The sequence below is a fragment of the Sus scrofa genome, chromosome 5, assembly GCF_054392235.1.
Source record: "Sus scrofa isolate SSC_HxYL_T2T_F1_AM1 chromosome 5, Sscrofa_HxYL_maternal_Yorkshire_Landrace_v2.0, whole genome shotgun sequence".
Classification (NCBI taxonomy): domain Eukaryota; kingdom Metazoa; phylum Chordata; class Mammalia; order Artiodactyla; family Suidae; genus Sus; species Sus scrofa.
Window position 1 is genome coordinate 38,693,708 of NC_139387.1, and position 21,367 is coordinate 38,715,074.

Here is a 21,367-nt window from a genome sequence, read left to right on the forward strand (position 1 = left end):
CACAGCTCCCAATTTATTAGTGAGTCCTAAAGAACCTATAACAGTGAACATATCATGAAACAAGGAGGGAGGATTTCAACCCAGGTTTTACTGATTACATTTTTAAAAGCCGATTTTCCTTTTAAATATGCTTATATTAATATGAAAAATGAGAGATGTGTAATAGATTCAAGGCAGGAAGTACTGGGAAAAGCTGCCAGATAACATCTTTTACAAGAAGAGTTTATTTGAAACTACTGTACAAAGTATAAATAAAATGATTCATTTTATTCTTTGTTCTCATCTTTGTTTGGAATTCTTCAACTTCTTTTGAACCTATTTATCCTGTGTAACAGCACTGCATTTTCTTTAGAAGTTACTGCATTCCAGGAATTTGGAATCAGCCTCCCTGTAACTTTTCAGGGAACAACCTCTTCTCGTTGCTACTAGGAAACCTTTCCCAGACTTCATAGGAAGGGTGGGGCTGCTTTCGGTTAGACATGAGTGTCTAATGTCTAACTATTGGTTAAATAGCTGCCTTTTAAACAAATAGTCATATAAATTCATAAATAATGGTTATAATATACATAGTTACTAATTATGGTGACTAATTATGGAAGAAATCATACATGTTGAACTGGTCATCAGAGGTCCAGGGACCACACTTTGAGAACTGCTACTTCAGATGAAGGTTTGAGCTGGGTGCCAAGAAGGTTGAGGGAATAGAGGGAGAGTAGATCAGCAGAGTTAACCGATTAATTCAAACTCCTCATCCATGAGCTAAAAGTCCCTTTCAGGACCCAGCCTCTGCTCACCCCAGGCCTCTCTCCTGCTTGCCTCCTATGTCCCCAGAGGCCTGGGTCCAACAATGCATTCACTCATTCAGCAAATACTGACTGAGCACTTTCTGGGTGCCAGGACCTGATTTAAGTTTTTTCTTATTTGTCTTTTTAGGGCCACACCCATAGCATATGGAAGTTCCCAGGATAGGGGTCAAATCGGAGCTGTAGCTGCTGGCCTACACCACAGCCACAGCAACACCAGATCTGAGTTGCATTTGTGACCTATGCCACAACTGGTGGCAACGCTGGATCCTTAACCCACTGAGCAAGGCCAGGGACTGAGCCCGCATCCTCATGGGTACTAGTTGGGTTCTTAACCCACTGAGCCATAACGGGAGCTCCTGGTTTAGGTTTTGGAGCTGATTTTTCCTGTCCCTGGGCCTTTGTGCCTGTCCTTTCCTCTTCTTGAACCACTCCTGCCCAGGGCCTCTGCTTAGCAATGCTCCTCTCAGTCTTTAGGTCTCAGCTTAAACACATCCCTATGGGGTCAGGCCCTTTGTGAGCTCACGGGAGAAAAGTGTGCTGTTACCATTCTTCATCTAAGCAACCCATTTATTTAATTCTGAGCATTAAGGACACTTGGCAACAATCTAGTTATTTATATGTTTGTGTGCTGTCTGCCTTCCCTGGGCATATGGGTCATTCCCTTAGGGCAGAAGTCTTTGTCTGTCTTGCTCTTGCAAAGAGCTTGGCATATAGTGGTGTTTCAACAAATATTTGTTGAATGAGTAGATGAATGAATGTCTGAATCTTTGTAGTTGCTCAGTAAATACTATTGTCTGAAGAAGTATTCTGAACAAGTCCTTCTAAACAGTTCCTGTGGGATGCCTCATATATCATCTTGAAAGGGAGAGAGGGACAGAAAAGAGTAAAAAATAGGGAAGGGCAAAGGAATAAAAGAGAGGAAGAAGACGGATTTTGAAGAGAAAGAGGTGGGAAAAGATAAGAGTGGGAGGGAAGAGGAAGTGAGGAAAAGGAGAAAGGGATGGGTAGTGATCTTTAGGACAGTGATTCTCAAAGGCTAGCATTAGCATCATCTGAGAACTTGCTAAAAACATAAAATCTTAGGGCCCAACCACAACCTGAGGAATTTGAAATGCTCTGGTAGAGCCAAGGGTGTGTGTGTGTGTGTGTGTGTGTGTGAGTTTAACAAGACTTCCTGTTCTAGTAGGAAAGAGCCACCCAAATTCCAAACCAAAACCCTTAGATTGCCCCTACCCTAAACCCTGAACCAGATACCATATATTCTTTTTTTTTTTTTTTTTGGTCTTTTTAGGGCCGCACCCTAGGCGTATGGAGGTTCGGCTAGGGGTCGAATCAGGGCTGTAGCCGCTGGCCTTTGCTACAGCCACAGCAATGCAGGATCCGAGCTGCGTCTGCAACCTACCTACACCACATCTCATAGCCGGATCCCCAACCCACTGAGCAAGACCAGGGACCAAAGCTGCATCCTCATGGATCCTAGTCGGGTTCATTAACCACTGAGCCACAACGGGAACTCCCAGATACCATTTTATATTAAAGAGAGTTAATAACAATAAGATATCTTATTGTTATTTTTAAAAAATTTCACTGAGCTTTCTGGTTACAAGAAACTATGTAGGGGATTTAGAAGGTCTTGAACAATTTTAGGAGGTGTCAAATTTGTGCTCTACACAGTACTATATTTTATATACTACAGAATATATTTTTTACAATGTATTTATAATATATTGTATGCACATTTTGATATTTATAACTTCTCAATAAAGTACAGATGCTAAAGGAAAAAAGATCAATATACAGCAAACTTAACAAATGTTAGATGACAGGCCAATTCTGATGCCTTTTGTTATGCAACTCTCATGTATTGCATTTTTTTTTTAATTTATTTTATTTTATTATTTTTTATTTTTTTGTCTTTTTGCCATTTCTTGGGCCGCTCCAGCGGCATATGGAGGTTCCCAGGCTAGGGGTCGAATCGGAGCTGTAGCTGCCGGCCTACGCCAGAGCCACAGCAACGCAAGATCCGAGCCGCGTCTATGACCTACACCACAGCTCATGGCAACGCCGGATCGTTAACCCACTGAGCAAGGGCAGGGACCGAACCCCGCAACCTCATGGTTCCTAGTCGGATTCGTTAACCACTGCGCCACGACGGGAAGTCCATGTTGCATATTTTTAAAAGACAGAATGCCTAGCAATTAGGGAATGTGTCAATTAAAAACAATCACAAGATGGCAAGTCCTTTTCTATGTTTTAATTTGAACTGGCTCAATAGTAAATTACAGCAAAAGTGAATATAATTTTAACCTGTGGCAGGTGTTGTGCATTTAAAAAGAGATTCATTAAAAATTTTAGGTAAGACAATTTTGATAAGCAGTTTTTTTTTTTTAAAGGACCATGACCCTCCTCTTTTGTGTTCAGAGGTATTATTTTGGGATCCTTATATTTCAAGGAATTTTTCTAGCTTCCTAGGTTGCAAACTTCCTAGGTCATAGCTCTCCAGGAAAATGGAACTAATACAGGCATTTAAGGGTAGTTTAATGAGGGGGCAGGTTCAATGGGAAGGTGCATGTTATATGTGTCATGCATGTCTGGCTAAAAGAACCAGAAATGTGAGATGCAATGATTATTAGTAGTGATAACAGTACGCAAATAATGATAAATCATTGGTGCTGAGCACCCAGTAATGCCAGAGAATGGCAAAGTCCATGGATGAGAATTTCTGAGAGCATCCAAATGATAATAAATTACCAGTGCTATCAATCTCATACCCAAGAGAAATTCTTCAGGAGATCAGCATAAAATACATGTACTAACTGCTCTGACTGTTGGCTATGCCAAGATTTTTTTAAATCCTGGAAGGGAGGGGTGGGAGTGCCGGATATGTCCCCAACAGCAGCCCCACCATCACTCCCAGACACATCTCTAAGGTTTCCTGGTTGTTGGGTTTTTTTTTTCCCTACATCCATTTCTCACCCTCTTCCCCTTCCCTCCTTTTTTTTTTTTTTTTTTTTTTTTTTTTGATCCAGAGGAAATGGGCTTCACACAGCTTTTGTCAGAGCTTTATAACCACATACAAATGACTTAAAACCAGATGTGACTGGAAAGGACTCCCTTTTTCAAGGTCCAGTGCTGCTGCTGCATCTTCATTCCCACGGTGTGTTGGGAGCTACCGCCCCACCCTCGGAAATGAGGCGGCTCACACAGGAACAAAGGTGTTAATGTGGCCAGGGGGGCTGCCTGTGTGGGCGTGATTGCTATACATTCTGGGTTCCCGAGCAAGTCAAGATTTTCATGAATATCCAAGCTCCAGGAGAGTAAATAAACAAAATATGGTTAACATCGGCTTTAAGGAAAAGGAGAATTAAAAAAAAAAAAAAAAAGAAAGAAATGATCACATCTCTCATCTCCCTTAGAAAACAATTGGAGGGTAAAAGTTCTGCCTTCCTTTTTGCTGTATGTCACGTCGTTAGAACATTATTTCCCATGAGTTCCCTGGACGTTGCCAACGGAGGGTTCCCTCTTTGGCCAGCAATTGTGCCTTCTCTGGCTTTTAGAGTATCATCTTAACATTGTTCTTTTAAAAATGGAATAAGCAGGTAATGTGGGGAGAAACAGATTTTAGGTGCAAGGAATCTGTTTTTTGACTTTTCATGAACAAAAATCAAAAGAGGGAGGTTTGATGGGCCCACATTCTGCCCACCACTTCCACAGGCACCCCCAGGCCACTTTCCCCTGCCAGATGAGCAGACACAGGGCATCTAAAGGCCCCTGAATGATGGAGAGCATCAAAGGATCTTAGCACATTTTTCAAAAATATAAGGATAAAACCATCAGCTAGATTAGAAATCCTCTAAAAGGAAGGACTCATGGCTCTTCATGATCTCCACCCTACACCCAGGAGAGGGAGACTCAGGATTTACTCATCTATGGGCAGAGTAAACACCCACCAATAAACAAGGACATGGCTACATACTGAGAAGTCTTGAACACAGCTGTATTCTTGAGTTGCTCCAGTGCAGACCTGGAATCTTTAGCATTATAGAAACCAAGGATACCCAGCACCTAAGCCTGAGGATAAACGAGTGCCCAAGCAGCCGCTGACTCCATGGAAGATCTAATCCTTCTCCAATAATGTGGAGCTCACGGGATTCAGGCCACCAAAACTCATACTAAAGCATCTACTGGTGGTATCCTCTCCACAGCTCTGCTGTCTTGGCCTAGAAGTACAGCCTTGCAGAAAGAGGAGCAAACACGCATGTTCACAGACGCACAGGTCAAGGACAAGCACCTGGTAAAGTTCCACAAGTAGTGTGTGCTCGTGGGCCCAGATCTATTAGCAATCCAGATCAGAAGAGCCGAGATGATTAAAGAGGTACCTCTGCGTACTTCCCAGAGAGAAATTCCCCCAGTGGTGATCTCATCTGGATTTAGTAATGGTAGGATTCTGCTGCCAGCTCCCCCAAAGGGTGGGAAGAACAAAAAGATTTTCCCTTCAAAGACAGCTCCTGGAATTCACAGCATTTCCCTTTTCAGTGACTTTTCACCATCCTTCATAATAGCTGGTTTTCCAAGCTGTTATTCTGTGAGTGGAATATGTGGATACAACTAATATGTAGCTGTGGTAAAATACAGAGACTGAAATCACTTAGCAGTCTTTCCCAGGGTTTATCTTCGTACTCATCAGCTGGCTCCTCTACCACTTCTGACCCTTGAGTTTACAGCACTTTCCTGCAAATTCATCATCATTTCTTTCGGGCGTTTGGTCTCCCCCCGCTTGTCCTCACCCTCTCTATTCCTGGTCCTTGAAGAAGATGCTCCTAATTCAGGAGCATCCTTTGGGTTTTACCCCCTAAAAGCCCTTAAGCAAACTACTCTTTTTATTTTTTTTTAATCTTTTTTTTTTTTTTTTTAGGGCCGCACCCGCAGCATAAGGGGTTCCCAGGCTAGGGGGTCAAATCAGGGCCACAGCAATGTGGGATCTGAGCTGTGTCTATCTACACCACAGCTTGCGGCAACACAGGATCCTTAACCCACTGAGCAAGGCCAGGGATCGAACCCACGACCTCATGGTTCCTAATTGGATTCCTTTCCACTGAGCCACGACAGGAACTCCATTTAAAATTTTTTTTTTTGTCGTGAAATAATTTCAGACTTGCAGATAAGCTGTAAGAATTATACATTACCATGCATCTTTACCAAGACCCATTAGTCTTTTTTTTTTTTTAAACATTCTGCTGCATTTGCTTTATCATTCTTTCTTCCTCTCCATATATGAATGACATATTTACCTGAACCATTTCAGAGCAGGCTGCAATATGTCTTGAATTGTGTGTAAATTCAAGTAAATTCAAATTACTTTCATCTAAGAAAAGATATTAAATTTAGGAAATGCAAAATGGATATAATGCTTTAATCCACAGTCCGTATTTCAACTTTGTCAATTTTTCTCAAGAATATCCTTTTAGCATTTGTTGCTGTTGTTGTTTTCGCTATTAATGATCCCACTTAGGATCTTGTACTGCATTTAGTTGTCAAGTCTCTTAATCTTTCTTAATCTGGAACAACTCAGCCTATAAAAATCTTTGACACTGACCTTTTTGGATGATATAGGTCAGCTGGTCAGTTTGTTCTTTCTTTCACTCATGCCACAGCAGAGACCCAAGCCACTGCAGTGACTAGGCAGGATCTGTAATTTGCTGCACCACAAAGGAACTCCAACAGGTTGGTATTTTTCTATGGTATGAATTTTCCTTTATTTGCATTTGCCTGATGTTTCCTGATGATTAGACTCAGGTGATAGATACATTTCCAGCAAAACTTTTCTTACAGCCAATGATTTTTTTCTAACATGCTGAATATTCAATTATTTGCCAATGGATCACACATTAGAAACAATGTGGAGATTTTTACACTCTGGTGCAGAGGTGCTACTACATCAGCAAGTTCTGAGGGAGAATTTTAGAATCTGTGTCTTTAAAAAGCTTTCCAGGTGATTCTGGTGAAGTCTGAGAGCCACAGACTTCCTATCTCAATCAGCATATCCTGGCTTCCCCTTTGATCTCATTTTCCTCCTTTGCTATGCTCTTTCTCCTCTGCATCACCAGGGCTTGCCTGAGCTCAACCTCATCCGCCCAGGAAATCCCATGTACCAGAGAAACCCTGGCATGTTACAAAGCCCGTTTCAATGAACATGTTCTATTTTAGGGCTGCATTTTGTGTGCACATAATTTATATTATGACAATATGAACACAGTCTTTGTGTGCAGCAAAGGGAGAGCCAGACAAATCCCGTATAACTAAAGGAAAATTAAAGAAAAATCCTTGCATCATTAAAGCCAAAGGAGTTCTAGTGAATCGTAAGCCATATTATGCTATTGGTACATGGTAGTCAATGTTAGCAGACTGAGAGAACGATAGCCCTTTGTCAGAATTAGACTTGACCGATGCTAATTATAAATTAAAGCCTTCAGGAACATGTCACTTGAACAATACAGTCCCCCTAGCATGGGCTTCCTGCACCATAGGGTTCTCAGAATCTGCTTATCTTTTATCCCATTTACATCAGACAATCTAAGAATCTTCCCTTGGTCACGAGGAATGATTAGGGGATGGTCTGGGGTGTTTTGTTTCACTCTATCTTTGCACTTGTCCCTCTAGGTGTTTGTCTCAGTAAAGGGGACTACTGTCCCATCTTTAGTTCTGGGCCCAGAGCAGTGGTGGCAGTGGGGGGACTCCCTTGTGTTTAAGTAACATGATAATGGAATTGACCCCAGACTTGAAGGAGTGGGGGAAGGTGAGGTTTTCCTGCATTTTCCTCCTCACTTATTTGGAGACTCACACGGGGCTGTGATCTTTCTGAGGGCCAAATGGAAGGAAGCACAGAGCTGTTAAACCCAGACCAGCACCACAATGGCTATTCATGAACTGAGGAAATGTGGTCCCTCTCCCAGGCCAGGGCCAGGGCAGGTGGGGAGGGGAAGAAGGGGGTGCCTCCAAACTAGATTTATGGATATTTAGGAGAATCAGAATGAGCAAAAAACAATTTTTTAGGGCCACACCCACAGCATATGGAGGTTCCCAGGCTAGGGGTCTAATTGGAGCTGCAGCTGCCAGCCCATGCCAGAGCCACAGCAATGCCAGATCCGAGCCGCATCTGCAACCTACACCACAGCTCACGACAATGCCAGATCCTTAACCCACTGAGTGAAGCCAGGGATCGAACCCGCAACCTCATGGTTCCTAGTTAGATTCATTTCCACTGCGCCACAATGGGAACGCCCCGGGAACCAGGAAAAATTTTAATGCATGTTCAATTCTTTATTCCAAAGCATTCATGTAATAGGAGTTCCCGTCATGGTGCAGTGGTTAACGAATCCGACTAGGAACCATGAGGTTGCGGGTTCGGTCCCTGCCCTTGCTCAGTGGGTTAACGATCCGGCGTTGCCGTGAGCTGTGGTGTAGGTTGCAGACGCGGCTCGGATCCCGCGTTGCTGTGGCTCTGGCGGAGGCCGGTGGCTACAAGCTCCGATTCAACCCCTAGCCTGGGAACCTCCATATGCCGCGGGTGCGGCCCAAAGAAATAGCAAAAAGACAAAAAAACAAACAAACAAACAAACAAACAAACAAAAAACAAACAAACCAAAGCATTCATGTAATAATGTTAGCTCATCTGGTTTTTACACCAACCCTGTGATACAGGCAGGGTAGGGATGATGAAGTAAAAAACAAGAAGTTAGTATTAATTGCTAGCATTATTTGTATATTTATCCTGTATAGCCAATGTACTAAGCACTTTTCTTAATCAGATTTTAATCCTCACAACTATTTTATGAGGCAGAGCACCCTAATTATCTTTACTTAGAGAGGAAACAAGTAGGACTTGAATACCATCTACTGGAGGGTGAGAGGCCATGTAAAGAACCAAGCCTGCAGCCCATATCAGCTGCTGCCGTGCAAGAGAGGCTACTGGGAATCCTCTAGCTCAGCGGACTTTCCACACTGGACACAAGTGCTAAAGAGTCCAGGTGAAATCAGCAGAGGAACCACCCAACAAAACCATGAGAAACAGTAAGCTGTCACTGTTCTACGCTACTAAGTTTGGGGGTAGTGTGTTACACAGTGATGGAAAAGAGACATAAGGACCCACCTCCCAGAGGATATGAAAGTGCTAAGCAGAGTTGCTGGCACCTGGACCTTAGCTATTGTTTTTATCCCCTAGAGTCTCTTCTTTGCAGATAGCATATAGCATCTCTTCATGTTTCCTTCCTCATAACTCAAAGGGACTCTTGATAGGAGGCAAGACACAAATACATTCGACTTTCTCATTGGAAGTGTTTTGTGACATCCCAACCTCCATTCTCACCCCCATGTTACAATTCCAACTCATCCTTTGTGGATGTAGAACACCGTAGTCACGTCAGAAATGGGCATTACGGGTAATGACGTTGCCTTTCCAAGCATTAAAACTGAGTATTTCAGTGCTTAATCTTTCTTCAGATTTCTGTTTTAGATCAAGGGTACTAAATTCTACTTCGTGGCTACGTACACATGGGAATAGAAGGAATGAGAGATAATTCAATAGTGTCACTAATAAAAATAACCAGTAGGAACGAATGACTGTTTCTGGATGAAGACTGCCCTTGAAAACATGTGTTTGAGATGTTCATCAACATGCCTTCAATTTCTAGATGCTTGTGAATTATTACAGGGCTCTTAGGCTTAGTCTTTTATTCATTCTTAGCAGATTGCTGATCCTATTCTCAATGAATTTCATTACACTGTGCTCTCTCTGTGGTTCTGTAACACCACCTTTATTATTTTCACACCCTCCACCATGTCTAGCAGTTAGGAGGTGCTCAATAAATGAATATGGAATGCATGACTGGATTGAAATGATAAAATTCCCAAGTTTCTCTAAAATGCTAATTTTAGGTGAAAGTTGAAATCACATCTAACTTTCCATCCTGTTCCATTTAATCTCTGCCATCTTCTTCCTTCCTCCCCCACTCTTTATACTCCTATACTCCGTGAAGCTCAGGTCAGATATTCCTTCCACCGGCAGACATTCCCTCAAACTGCCTCTCCGGTCAAGAATCTCTTTTTTATATTCCACACAAGCCCCTGAAATCTTCACCTCCCTCTGCACCTCAGCAAATGGTCAATCCCATCAGGTGACAATCTGGCATTTCATCTTTGTGTCCTAGTAAAAAATAGCAATAACTATTACTAAGGGTCAGGTACTGTGGTAAGCACTTCACAGGCATTGTCTCTCCCAGTCCTCACAACAGCCCTAAGAGGTGGAGGTTCATTTTACAGATGAGGAAACTGAGGTCTGGTCTCCAGCTAGTAAGAAATGGAGTCAGGCCTTTGACCTCAAAGCCTACGTTCTTATACTCAGTTCTGACACTAGTTAGGTCCTTAAGAAATATTTGTTGAGTGCATAATGTATGAACATTCTCCAAAGTCACCAGACACTCATTGTGGCTTCCCTCCCTTCTTTCTCTTACACTTTTTTTTTTTTTTTTTTTGCGGGGGAGGCGGGGAGGAGGGGGAGGAGGGAGGGAATTGAAAGGTGATTAAGAGATGAAACTGGGGAAACCAGAAAGGAGAAAATGGAACTGGGTAATTAGCCCCTGAATTAAAGTATGTATATATGTATATGTACATATACATACACACACAGTTTATATATATGGCATACACACTCTCTTTCTATACACGCATATATATATGATAATAAAAGCACATTAAACATTAGAAATACACTAACTTCAAATAGGCAATATAAAAAAACATGATAACTCAACATGATCATCACACCTTGCCAGGAGATGGACATATGTAGTAGATGTGTCATTTGCTACCCAAATGGTCAACAATTCCATCCACTTCTGTACCACTTCAATCAACTCAAATCCCTAGCACTCCATCCCACTTCACGCCACTGTTTCATTCCCCTCCACTGCATTTCCCTCCACTCTGCTCTATGCCATTCCCCTGCATTTCCCTCTCCTCCTCCACTCCATTTTTCTCCATTCCACTCTACATCTTTCTTTTCCTTTCCCATCTATACAACTTTTAGGAAGTATTGAACATTATGTTCCGGTGCTGGAGTTAGAAAGCCAAATAAATACCCTCCAAAAGCTCACATTCAGATTTTTCCTATCACCACCAGATAACAGAACATTCAACTCATGGCCCAACTATCCCAAGTCAATCCAAAATTCTCTCAAACCAGATGCTAGCTGGTCAAGAAAACAACTGACACACAAAGATTTTCTTTTCACAAAATTCCAAGCGATTAAATGGAACAATTTTATTCCTCTATTATATATACCCTTCCATGCATTGAGGTCAAGCACCTTTCAAAAGTACTTTCAGTGGACAGGGACTTTATCTCCCAAGTGACTCATTTTTACTTTCTGAAGTATTTTAACTACAGCTGTTAATAACATTATTATAAACACCATCAAATGATGATCTAGCAGAGTTGCTTGCCTAAGGCAAGAGCATCATGGAAAACTGCAGTTTAAGAAAATGCTTTTGGAAAAAGCATCGCTTTTACACACTCTGCTTCCCAGAACATAGTGAAGAGTGTACCTGAGCTTCAAGAAAAAACATGGAACATGAGATGTTGGTTGCCTAGTCATTCTGGAGCTCCATCTGAGAACTCACATAAACTTCAGAGTGAACTTCACTTTAGAAAAAAACTAAAAATCAAAAAAACAAACAAAAAACCCTACAGGGAATTTGCCACAACCCAAGGCTGCACACCCAGCTCTGGGGCTGGACCACAAGAGTTCTGCAACACAGTGCTGGGCTGGCCCAAGGACTGGTGTGCCTGCCACAGAGCTCTAGGGCTGGTGTCCTTGACTTATCTCAGTAGAGCCCAGGCATGCTTGGCATGTGTTTGTTCCACAATGGTCAGACTTGGGCAAAATATTTTCTTTTGTTAAAATATAATGCTTAGGGGTTCAGGCAGATACGTTTCTATTGTAGTTTCTATGCAGTACATTTCTTATTTGACAGGGTTGTTTTTTGTTTTTACTGCTGTCTCTCTCTGTATAGATAACTGTATATATACTGATAAAAGTACATATATACTGATATGAGTACCTGTATACTGATATAATCAGTGTATATATATATATATATATATATATATATATACACTCACACACACATACACACATCAGTACAGAAAAAACAGATACAAATATTTGAGCTCAGCTATACGAATACTTTTGTAAACTGATGCTGGGATGAAGTTTTAGCTGAGGCACAATCATCCAAAATGAGGAGGTGCTCCACTAAGAAGCATTCAACCTCAAAAGCAAGTGGCGAATCTCTCGCTGACATGGATGGTTAAGAGGACTCACAAGTTGGAGACTGAGGGAGAGCACAGTGCAGGGTGTGATGGCATCCTTAAGTAAGAGCACTCCTGCTCCTATTTCCCGTCTTCCCTTCCCACTTTCCAAGCCCAGCAGATGACATCAGGCTGGGAGAGGTGGGTGAAGAGCTGGGTGGGGAGTGAGAGAATTTGGACATACTCCCTTCTCTATTTCAAGACCAGACTGGGTTGGGGTGATGGGAGAGGAGAAGCTAACGGTTAAATCTAACTCAGAGCATGGACAGTTTGCTAATGGGTTGAGGGTGAGGGTTATTATTATTTTTTTTTTTTTGCCTTTTATTATGTATTTATTTATTTATTTTTAGTGCTGCACTGGCAGCATACAGAGGTTCTCAGGCTAGGGGTCGAATTGGGGCTACAGCTGCCAGCCTACACCATGGCCACAGCACGCAGGATCCAAGCCACATCTGCGATCTACACCACAGCTCATGGCAACGCCGGATCCTTAACCCACTGAGCGAGGCCAGGGATGGAACCCATAACCTCATGGTTCCTAGTCAGATTCCTTTCTGCTGTGCCACAACTGGAACTCCAAGTGTTAAATTTTGAAGTGATGCAAAGAGTGTCCAGAAAACTCATGAGGGCTTCCAGACTCCTCTTCAGGGGAAAGGGAAGAACTAGGCTTCAAAGAAGATTTATAGCACTGGTTCTGTTTATTTTGTGATCAGCAATGAGTATGTGTTTGCTAGCTGGGAGCCACATGCAATATTAATTTCTGTGCAATGCAAAAGAAACCAGGGCAGTAAAAGAGTTGTTAAGTGATATGCATAGTGCTGGGCTTTTACTTTCTTTGAATTATGAGGGTTGCTTATTAGAAAAGAGCCTAACACTGCCAAATGAAACCTTAGCTTTTAAAATTTGCTTTAATTACACTGTTACTGCCTAAAAGGATGATCTAAACCCCACGTGGAAGGCAAAACAGAAGAGGAAACACATGTGAGCAGACTCTCTGGTCCTGTCATGGCTGCTTCTCCACCGTTTTAACGTCTTCTTATGGATGCTGAAGGGGAATTGCTATGACTCAGCTTACTCTTGTCCATGCTCACAAATCAATTATAGTGATTCTGGAATCTTCCATGGCTTTGTGACTCTTCCCCTCTCTTATAAGCATAAACGACTGTGACATATATGTGGGGCAACCTGCAAGGTGCTGATTTCAATTTCTATTTCCCACTTTGTGGTTATTCTAAGACTATGAACCCTGACTTCAGTTCAGAAATGTGGCCAATTATCTTTACCTTATAAAGGTGGAGAAATTTTATTCTTTTTTTTTTTTTTTTTTTTAGGGCCTCTCCCACAGCACATGGAAATTCCCAAGCTAGGGGTCGAATTGGAGCTACAGTCGCTGGCCTACACCACAGACACAGCAACAAAGGATCTAAGCCGAGTCTGCAACCTACACCATAGCTCACGGCCACACCAGATCCTTAACCTACTGAGCTAGCCCAGGGATTGAACCTGTATCCTCATGGATACGAGTCGGGCTTGTTAGCACTGAGCCACAACGGGAACTCCAAGGTGCAGAAATTTTAATTCTCTCTCAAAGATTTTTCTCATTACAGAAAACGCATTCATGTACAATAATCAGCCAGGACACCGAGTGCCTAAGGGCCCACCTGAATAGCAGCATTTCTGGCAAAGCAAGTCTTTTCAAGCAGAGAGCACTTTCTGAGGCCCATACCACACTCCATACTCCCTCCATCCCCCCCACACCCCTTACCTCTTCAGTGGTGCTGGAGAAAGGCTGAGTCGTCCAGGGAACCCAAGATGTAATTCCAGCCGTCTGCAGACTGGGGTGCTGCCTCTGGCTGCTGTTTTGGCTGTAGTTTTCTGTAGCACTTCTGGTGAAGGCCTCTGTGGTATTCCTAATAAGGTGTCCTGGGCTATACGGAAGTGCATTAAAAGTAGTGGGGATTTGGGGAGGAGTTGTGTCTCTAGTGCTCCTTACTGAAACTTCGGCTCCCAGGCCAGCTGAGGTAAAGAAAGGACAGTTGCTTAAATTACCCTCACGTTTTATGGTTTCTTCATATAAAAGCAGTTTGACTTCGAAGAAGACCTCTTTCATGATGGGCATGCAGATAAGCTTCAGTTATATGATAAATGAAAGATACTTTAAGATACTTTGAGGGAGCAAGATGGCGGAGGAGTAAGAGGTCGCGCTCACCTTCTTCCACAAACACATCCAAAAACCACATTTACATGTAAAACGACTCACACAGAACATCAACTGAATGCAGAAGAACTTAAACCTTCAAAAAGGGCAAGAAACTCTTGACAGAATTGGGTAGAACAAAAGAAAATAAAAGAGAGAGAAAAGGAATCAGGAAGGGACTAGCATTCCTGAGAGGGGGCTGTGAAGGAGAAACGGAACCCACGTCCTGGGAAGCCACCTACCAGATGGAAAGATCAGCAGAGATGGAGGGACCTTAAAGTTGCCGAGAAAAGTGCAGCAGCTGGACTGAGAACAGCAAAGCACACTGAGAGCCACACAGAGCATTGGAACCACCAGCCCAGACACCACAGCCTGAAACACTCAGGCGGGGGCTGGGCGCTGAGACTCAGGCTCTGGAGGTCAGTTCCAGGGAGAGGACTGGGGTTGGCAGTGTGCAGACAGCCTAAGGGGCTAAGGAGCAGTGTGCCATGGGTGGGGAGCAGTATGCCATGGGCTGAGGAGGGGGATGCCAAGGCAGAGGGAACCTGGGAGAAGGTCCGTAAGTAGGAGAGGAATGGCGCCATTTTGGGGGAGGGCAAAAGGAGGCGGGCGGAGCTGACCGCCATAGGAAACGCCCTGCCCTGGGGGGCATGCGCATGCCTGCAGGCTCTCAGAGGGCGGGGCAGCTCTGGCGCAGGCTACCAGCAGCGAGAAGCCTCTTGCTCAATTAGGGAAGACTGGGTGCTTCTTGTGTAGGCTACAGGTGGCCAGGCACCTCTTGCGTGGGCTAAGGGCATCAGGGGGCTAAGTGTGACATGGTGCCTCTTGCAAGAGCTACAGGTGGCAGGGACAGACGGTGCCAGTCATCTAGGAGGCCAGAGGGAGGCGTGGCTTGCCAGCACTGGGGGCCTGTGAATGGGATCCAACTGCAACCCCAGTCACCTCAGGGGTTGGCAAAAAAGAAAAAAAGAGGGCACTGCAATCAAGCACCATATGCTGCTGCTTTCACTCCCCTGGGAACACACCCACCCTGCAGCTGCCACTGCCAAGCACTCTGGATGGTGCCCAGACACTTGGTCACTATCCCTTCCCAAGACCCTGCAACTAGGAGCAGCTGGTGCAGCACCTCCTGCATGGGCTAAGTGGGACAGGGTGCTTCTTCTGTCGTCTGCAGGTGTCAGGGGCAAACCACTGCAGTTATCTCTGACTCCAGAGGTGGGTGTGGCCCATCGCCACTGGGGATACCTGAACAAAAATCGCTTGTAGCCCCAACCACGTCAGAGGGCACCACAGAGGAGGACATGGCGACGGAACACCACTGGTTGTTGCTGTCACTCCTCTGGGAGCACACCCGCCCTGCTGCTGCCACTGCCAAATGCTCTGGGCAATGCCCAGACACTTGATCACTGTCCCTTCCCAGGAACCTGCAACTAGGAGCAGCTTGTGCAGCACCTCCTGTGGGGGCTAAGCAGGATGAGGTGCTTCTTGCATGGCCTACAGGAGGTGGGGGCAAACCATTGCAGTTATCTCTGGCTCCAGAGGTGGGAGTGGCTTGCCACCACTAGAGGTCCATGAACAGACACCACTTGCAGCCTCAATCACCTCAAGGGCACCACAGAGGAGGACATTGTGATCGAACACCAACTGTTGGTGCTCTTGAACCCTTGGGAACAACCCGCCCTGCTGCTGCCACTGCCAAACACTCTGGGTAGTACCCACAGGCCTGATTTCTGTCACTTCCCAGGCTCCTGCAACTAAGAGCACTCATATGTGGGCTAAGTGAGATGGGTTGCTTCATGCAAGGTCTACAGGTGGTGGGGGCAAACCACCACAGTTATCACTGACTCCAGAGGTGGTTGTGGCCCGCTACCACTAGGGGTCCCTGACAGGCACCACCTGTGGTTCCAATCACCTCAGAGGAGGGCATTGCAAGCAAACACAAGCTGTTGTTGCTCTCATTCCCCTGAGAACTCATTCACCCTGCTGTTGCTACTGCCAAATGTTCTGGTCACCTTGTAGATCTGCCTAGAGCTCATTACCACTTCCCAGGGCCCTGCAACTAGGAGTAGCCTGTGCCACCTTGCAGGTCCTTGCTGCTGTTGAGAGTCCAACAACCAGGCACTGACTGCTGGCCCTACCCATTGCCTCCTTCTCCCTGAAAACACACTGAGCATCCTGGGGATAACAGCCTGCTCACACCAAAGAAAAGGACAGTAGATATTCAAACTCCAACACCAAAAATAAATAGTACCCCCCCAAAAAAATACAAAGGGGTACTCTTGCATAGAAATAGCCTTACAAGCACCATTGCCTTACAAGACTACAGTTTGGCTTCCCCAAACTCACAGAAAAAGAAAAACACAAGCAAGATGAAGAAGCTCCCAGTTAAAGCAACAGAAGAATTCACCTAAAGCAGTCAACAATGAAACAAACCTCTGCATTCTGGTAGACATTGAGTTCAAAAGGGAGATAATGAAAATACTGGAGGAATTAAGGTTAAAAATCAAGGAATTAAGAGAGGATATGAACAGTAATGCAGATTCCTTTAGAAAGGAATTAGAAAATATAAGGAGGAGCCACGAAAAACTAGAAAATTCATTTGCAGAGATGCGAACTCCGCTAAAGGCAATAAAGAGCAGAATGAATAATGCAGAGGAATGAATTAGTGGTATGGAAGATAGAATAATGGAAATCACCAAATCAAGACAGCAGACAGAAAACCAAATGGGAAAACATGACAGCAATATAAGAGACCTGTAGGATAATATAAAGCAGGCCAATCTACACATAATAGGAATCCCAGAAGGAGATGAAAAAGAAAAGGGGATTGAAAATACATTTGAAGAAATTATGGCTGAAAACTTTCCAAATCTAAAGGATATTGATACCAAGATACAGGAAGCACAGAAGGCCCCAAACAAGTTGAACCCAAAGAGGCCCACACAAAGACATATTATAATAAAAATGGCAAAAGTTAAAGATAAAGAGAGGATTCTTAAGGCAGCAAGAGAAAAGCAAGGCATTAATTATAAGGGAACCCCCATAAGGCTATCAGCTGATTTCTCTACAGAAATACTACAGGCCAGAGGGGAGTGGCAAGATATATTTAAAGGGCTGAAAGGAAAAAATTTGCAACCTAGAATACTCTATCCAGCAAGAATATCATTTAAATTAGAAGGGGAAATAAAGAATCTCTCCAACAAACAAAAGCTAAAAGAGTACAGCAATACTAAACCCATTCTAAAAGAAATACTGAAAGGGCTTCTCTAGATTAAAAAAAAAAAAAGTAAGAAGAATTAGGATGGAGAAAATCGCAATTGGAAAGCAATCACTTAAATAAGCCAGCACACAGATCTAAACATGAAGATGTTAAAAAAAAAAAAAAAAGACATCAAAATCATACAATGTGGGGAAGGAAAGTAAGAAAATATGGATTCTTTTTTTATTTTAATGATGTGTTTGAGCCTATATGACTATCAGGCTAAAGCAAGCAGATATAGGAAGGGGTTAACATACTTAAAAAACAGGACAACCACAGATCAAAACCAAACATTACATTCACAAAAACTGAAAAGTACTCAAGTATAAAATAAATGGAAACCATCCAATCAAAAAGAGAAAATAAGAGAAACATAGAATCAACTGGAAAACAAGGTTTAAAATGGCAATAAATACAAATCTATCAATAATCTCCTTAAATGTCAAAGGACTGAATGCTCCAATCAAAAGACACAGAGTGGCAGATTGGATAAAAAAGCAAAAACCTTCAATCTGCTGTCTATAAGAAACTCACCTTAGGGCAAAGGACACATACAGATTGAAAGTGAGGGGATGGGAAAAGATATTTCAATGCCAATGGACAAGACAGGAAAGCAGGAGTTTCAATACTCATATCAGACAAAATAGACTTTAAAATGAAGGCCATAAAAAAAGACAAGGAAATACACTATTTAATGGTTAAAAGATCCATTTAAGAAGAGGATATTACCATTGTCAATACATATGCCCCTAATATAGGAGCACCCAGATACCTCCAAAAAATACTAACAGACATAAAAGGAGAAACTGATGGGATTACGATCATAGTAGGAGACTTTAACACCCCACTCACAACAATGGACAGATCCTCTAGACAGATGTTCAATAAGGCAACAGAGATCCTAAATGGCGCAATAGAAAAGTTAGACCTAATAGACATATTCAGGACATTACGTCCAAAAAAATCAGAATATACATTCTTCTCAAGTGCACATGGAACATTCTCAAGAATTGATCATATACTGGGGCACAAAGCTAACCTCAACAAATTTAAGAGTATAGAAATTATTTCAAGTATCTTCTCTGACCACAATGGCATGCAACTAGAAATCAACCACAGGAAAAGAAATGAGAATAAAGTGACTACATGGCGACTAAACTACATGCTACTAAAAAACCAGTGGGTCAATGAGGAAATCAAGAAGGTAATTAAAAAATACCTCAAGACAAATGATAATGAAGACCCAACCACTCAAAATCTATGGGATGCCAACAAAAAGCAGTGCTCAGAGGGAAATTCATAGCAATACAGGCCTTCCTCAAAAAAGAAGAAAAATCACAAATTGACAACTTAACCCACCACCTAAATGAACTAGAAAAAGAAGAACAAACAAAACAAACAAAACAAAACCTAAAGTCAGCAGAAGGAGGGAAATCATAGAGATCAAAGAGGAAATCAATAAAATAGAGATCCAAAAAACAATAGAAAAAAATCAATAAAATCAAGAGCTGGTTCTTTGAAAAGGTAAACAAAACTGACAAACCTCTGGCTAGAGTCACCAAGAAGAGAAGAGAAAAAACCCAAATAAACAAAATAAAAAATGAAAAAGGAGAAATCACAATGAATACTACAGAAATACAAAAAACCATGAGAAAATACTATGAATAATTGTATGCTAACAAATTTGACAACTTAGAATGGACAACTTTCTAGAGACTTATAGCCTGACAAAACTGAATCAAGAAGAAATAGATTAACTGAACAGACTGATCAGTAGAAATTAAATTGCATATGTCATAAAAACACTCCCTACAAATAAAAGTCCAGGACCAGATGTCTTCACAGGCAAATTCTACCAAACATACAAAGAGGAACTTACATCCACTCTCCTTAAACTTTTTGAAAACGTTGAAGAAGAAGGAAAACTCCCAAAAGACATTCTATGATGCCACCATCACCCTAATTCCAAAACAAGACAAAGATACCACCAAAAAAGAAAACTATAGGCCTATACCTTTGATAAATATAGATGCAAAAATTCTCAACAAAATTTTAGCCAACTGAATCCAAGAACATATCAAAAAGATCGTACAACCACAACCAGGTGGGATTCATCCCAAGTGCACAAGGATGGTTCAACATACACAAATCAAACAATGTCATACACCACATTAAAAAAAGAAAAGTCAAAAACCACATGATCTTCTCAATAGATGCAGAAAAAGCATTTGACAAAGTCCAACATCCACTCATGATCAAAACTCTTACCAAAGTGGGCATAGAGGGAATATACCTTAATACAATAAAAGCCATTTATGACAAACCCACAGCAAATATAATACTTAATGGGGAAAAGCTGAAAGCCTTCCCACTAAAATCTGGAACATGACAGGGATGCCCACTCTCACTACCGTTATTCAACATAGTTTTGGAAGTCCTAGCCACAGCAGTCAGACAAACAAAAGAAATAAAAGGTATCCAAATAGGAAGAGAAGAGGTAAAACTGTCACTGTATGCAGATGACATGATACTATACATAGAAAACCCTAAGGACTCAACCCAAAAACTACCTGAACTGATCAACAAATTCAGCAAAGTAGCAAGATATAAGATTAACATTCAGAAATCGGTTGCATTTCTGTATACTAACAATGAAATATTATAAAAAGAATGCAAAAATACAATACCTTTTATTTTATTTTTTATATTTTATTTTATTTATTTTATTTTATTTTATTTTTTTGCTTTTTGCCATTTCTTGGGCTGCTTCTGCGGCATATGGAGGTTCCCAGGCTAGGGGTCGAATCGGAGCTGTAGCCGCCAGCCTACGCCAGAGCCACAGCAACGTGGGGTCTGAGCCGCGTCTGCAACCTACACCACAGCTCACAGCAACGCTGGATCGTTAACCCACTGAGCAAAGGCAGGGACCGAACCTGCAACCTCATGGTTCCTAGTCAGATTCGTTAACCACTGTGCCACGACGGGAACTCCACAATACCTTTTAAAATTGCACCCCAAAAAATCAAATACCTGGGAATACACCTGACCAAGGAGGTAAAAGACTTATATGCTGAGAACTATAATGCATTCATCAAGGAAATTAAAGAAGATGTAAAGAAATGGAAAGATATCCCATGCTCCTGGGTTGGAAAAATTAATATTGTAAAAATGGCCATACTATCCAAAGCAGTCTACAGATTCAATGCAATCCCTATCAAATTACCCATGACATTTTTCACAGAACTGGAACAAACAATCAAAAAATTTATATGGAACCACAAAAGACCCAGAATTGCCAAAGCAATCCTGAGGGGGGAAAAAACCAAGCAGGAGGCATAACTCTCCCAGACTTTGGGCAATATTACAGAGCCACAGTCATCAAGACAGCGTGGTACTGGTACCAAAACCAACATACAGACCAATGGAGCAGAATAGAGAACCCAGGAATAAACCCAAACACCTATGGTCAATTAATCTTTGACAAAGGAGGCAAGAACATAAAATGGGAAAAAGACAGTCTTTTCAGCAAGTACTGCTGGGAAACCTGGACAGCTGCATGCAAATTAATGAAACTAGAATACACCCTCACACCATGCATGAAAATAAACTCAAAATGGCTTAAAGACTTAAATATAAGACAAGACATCATCAAACTCTTAGAAGAGAACATAGGCAAAACATTCTTTGACATCAACCTTACAAATGTTTTCTCAGATCAGTCTCCCAAAGCAACAGAA

The 21,367-nt window shown here is 42.4% G+C and overlaps 1 protein-coding gene across 2 annotated transcripts in view; it reads right to left on the minus strand.

Annotated features, from left to right (window-relative positions):
- PTPRB (protein tyrosine phosphatase receptor type B) overlaps nt 1-21,367 on the minus strand; it is a 124,232-nt gene that overhangs the window by 91,342 nt on the left and 11,523 nt on the right. For both annotated transcript variants that reach the window (XM_021091988.2, XM_021091987.2), the window contains exon 3: nt 13,940-14,190. In XM_021091988.2, the coding sequence (XP_020947647.2) occupies nt 13,940-14,190 (251 nt within the window). The remainder of the gene's footprint in view (nt 1-13,939; nt 14,191-21,367) is intronic.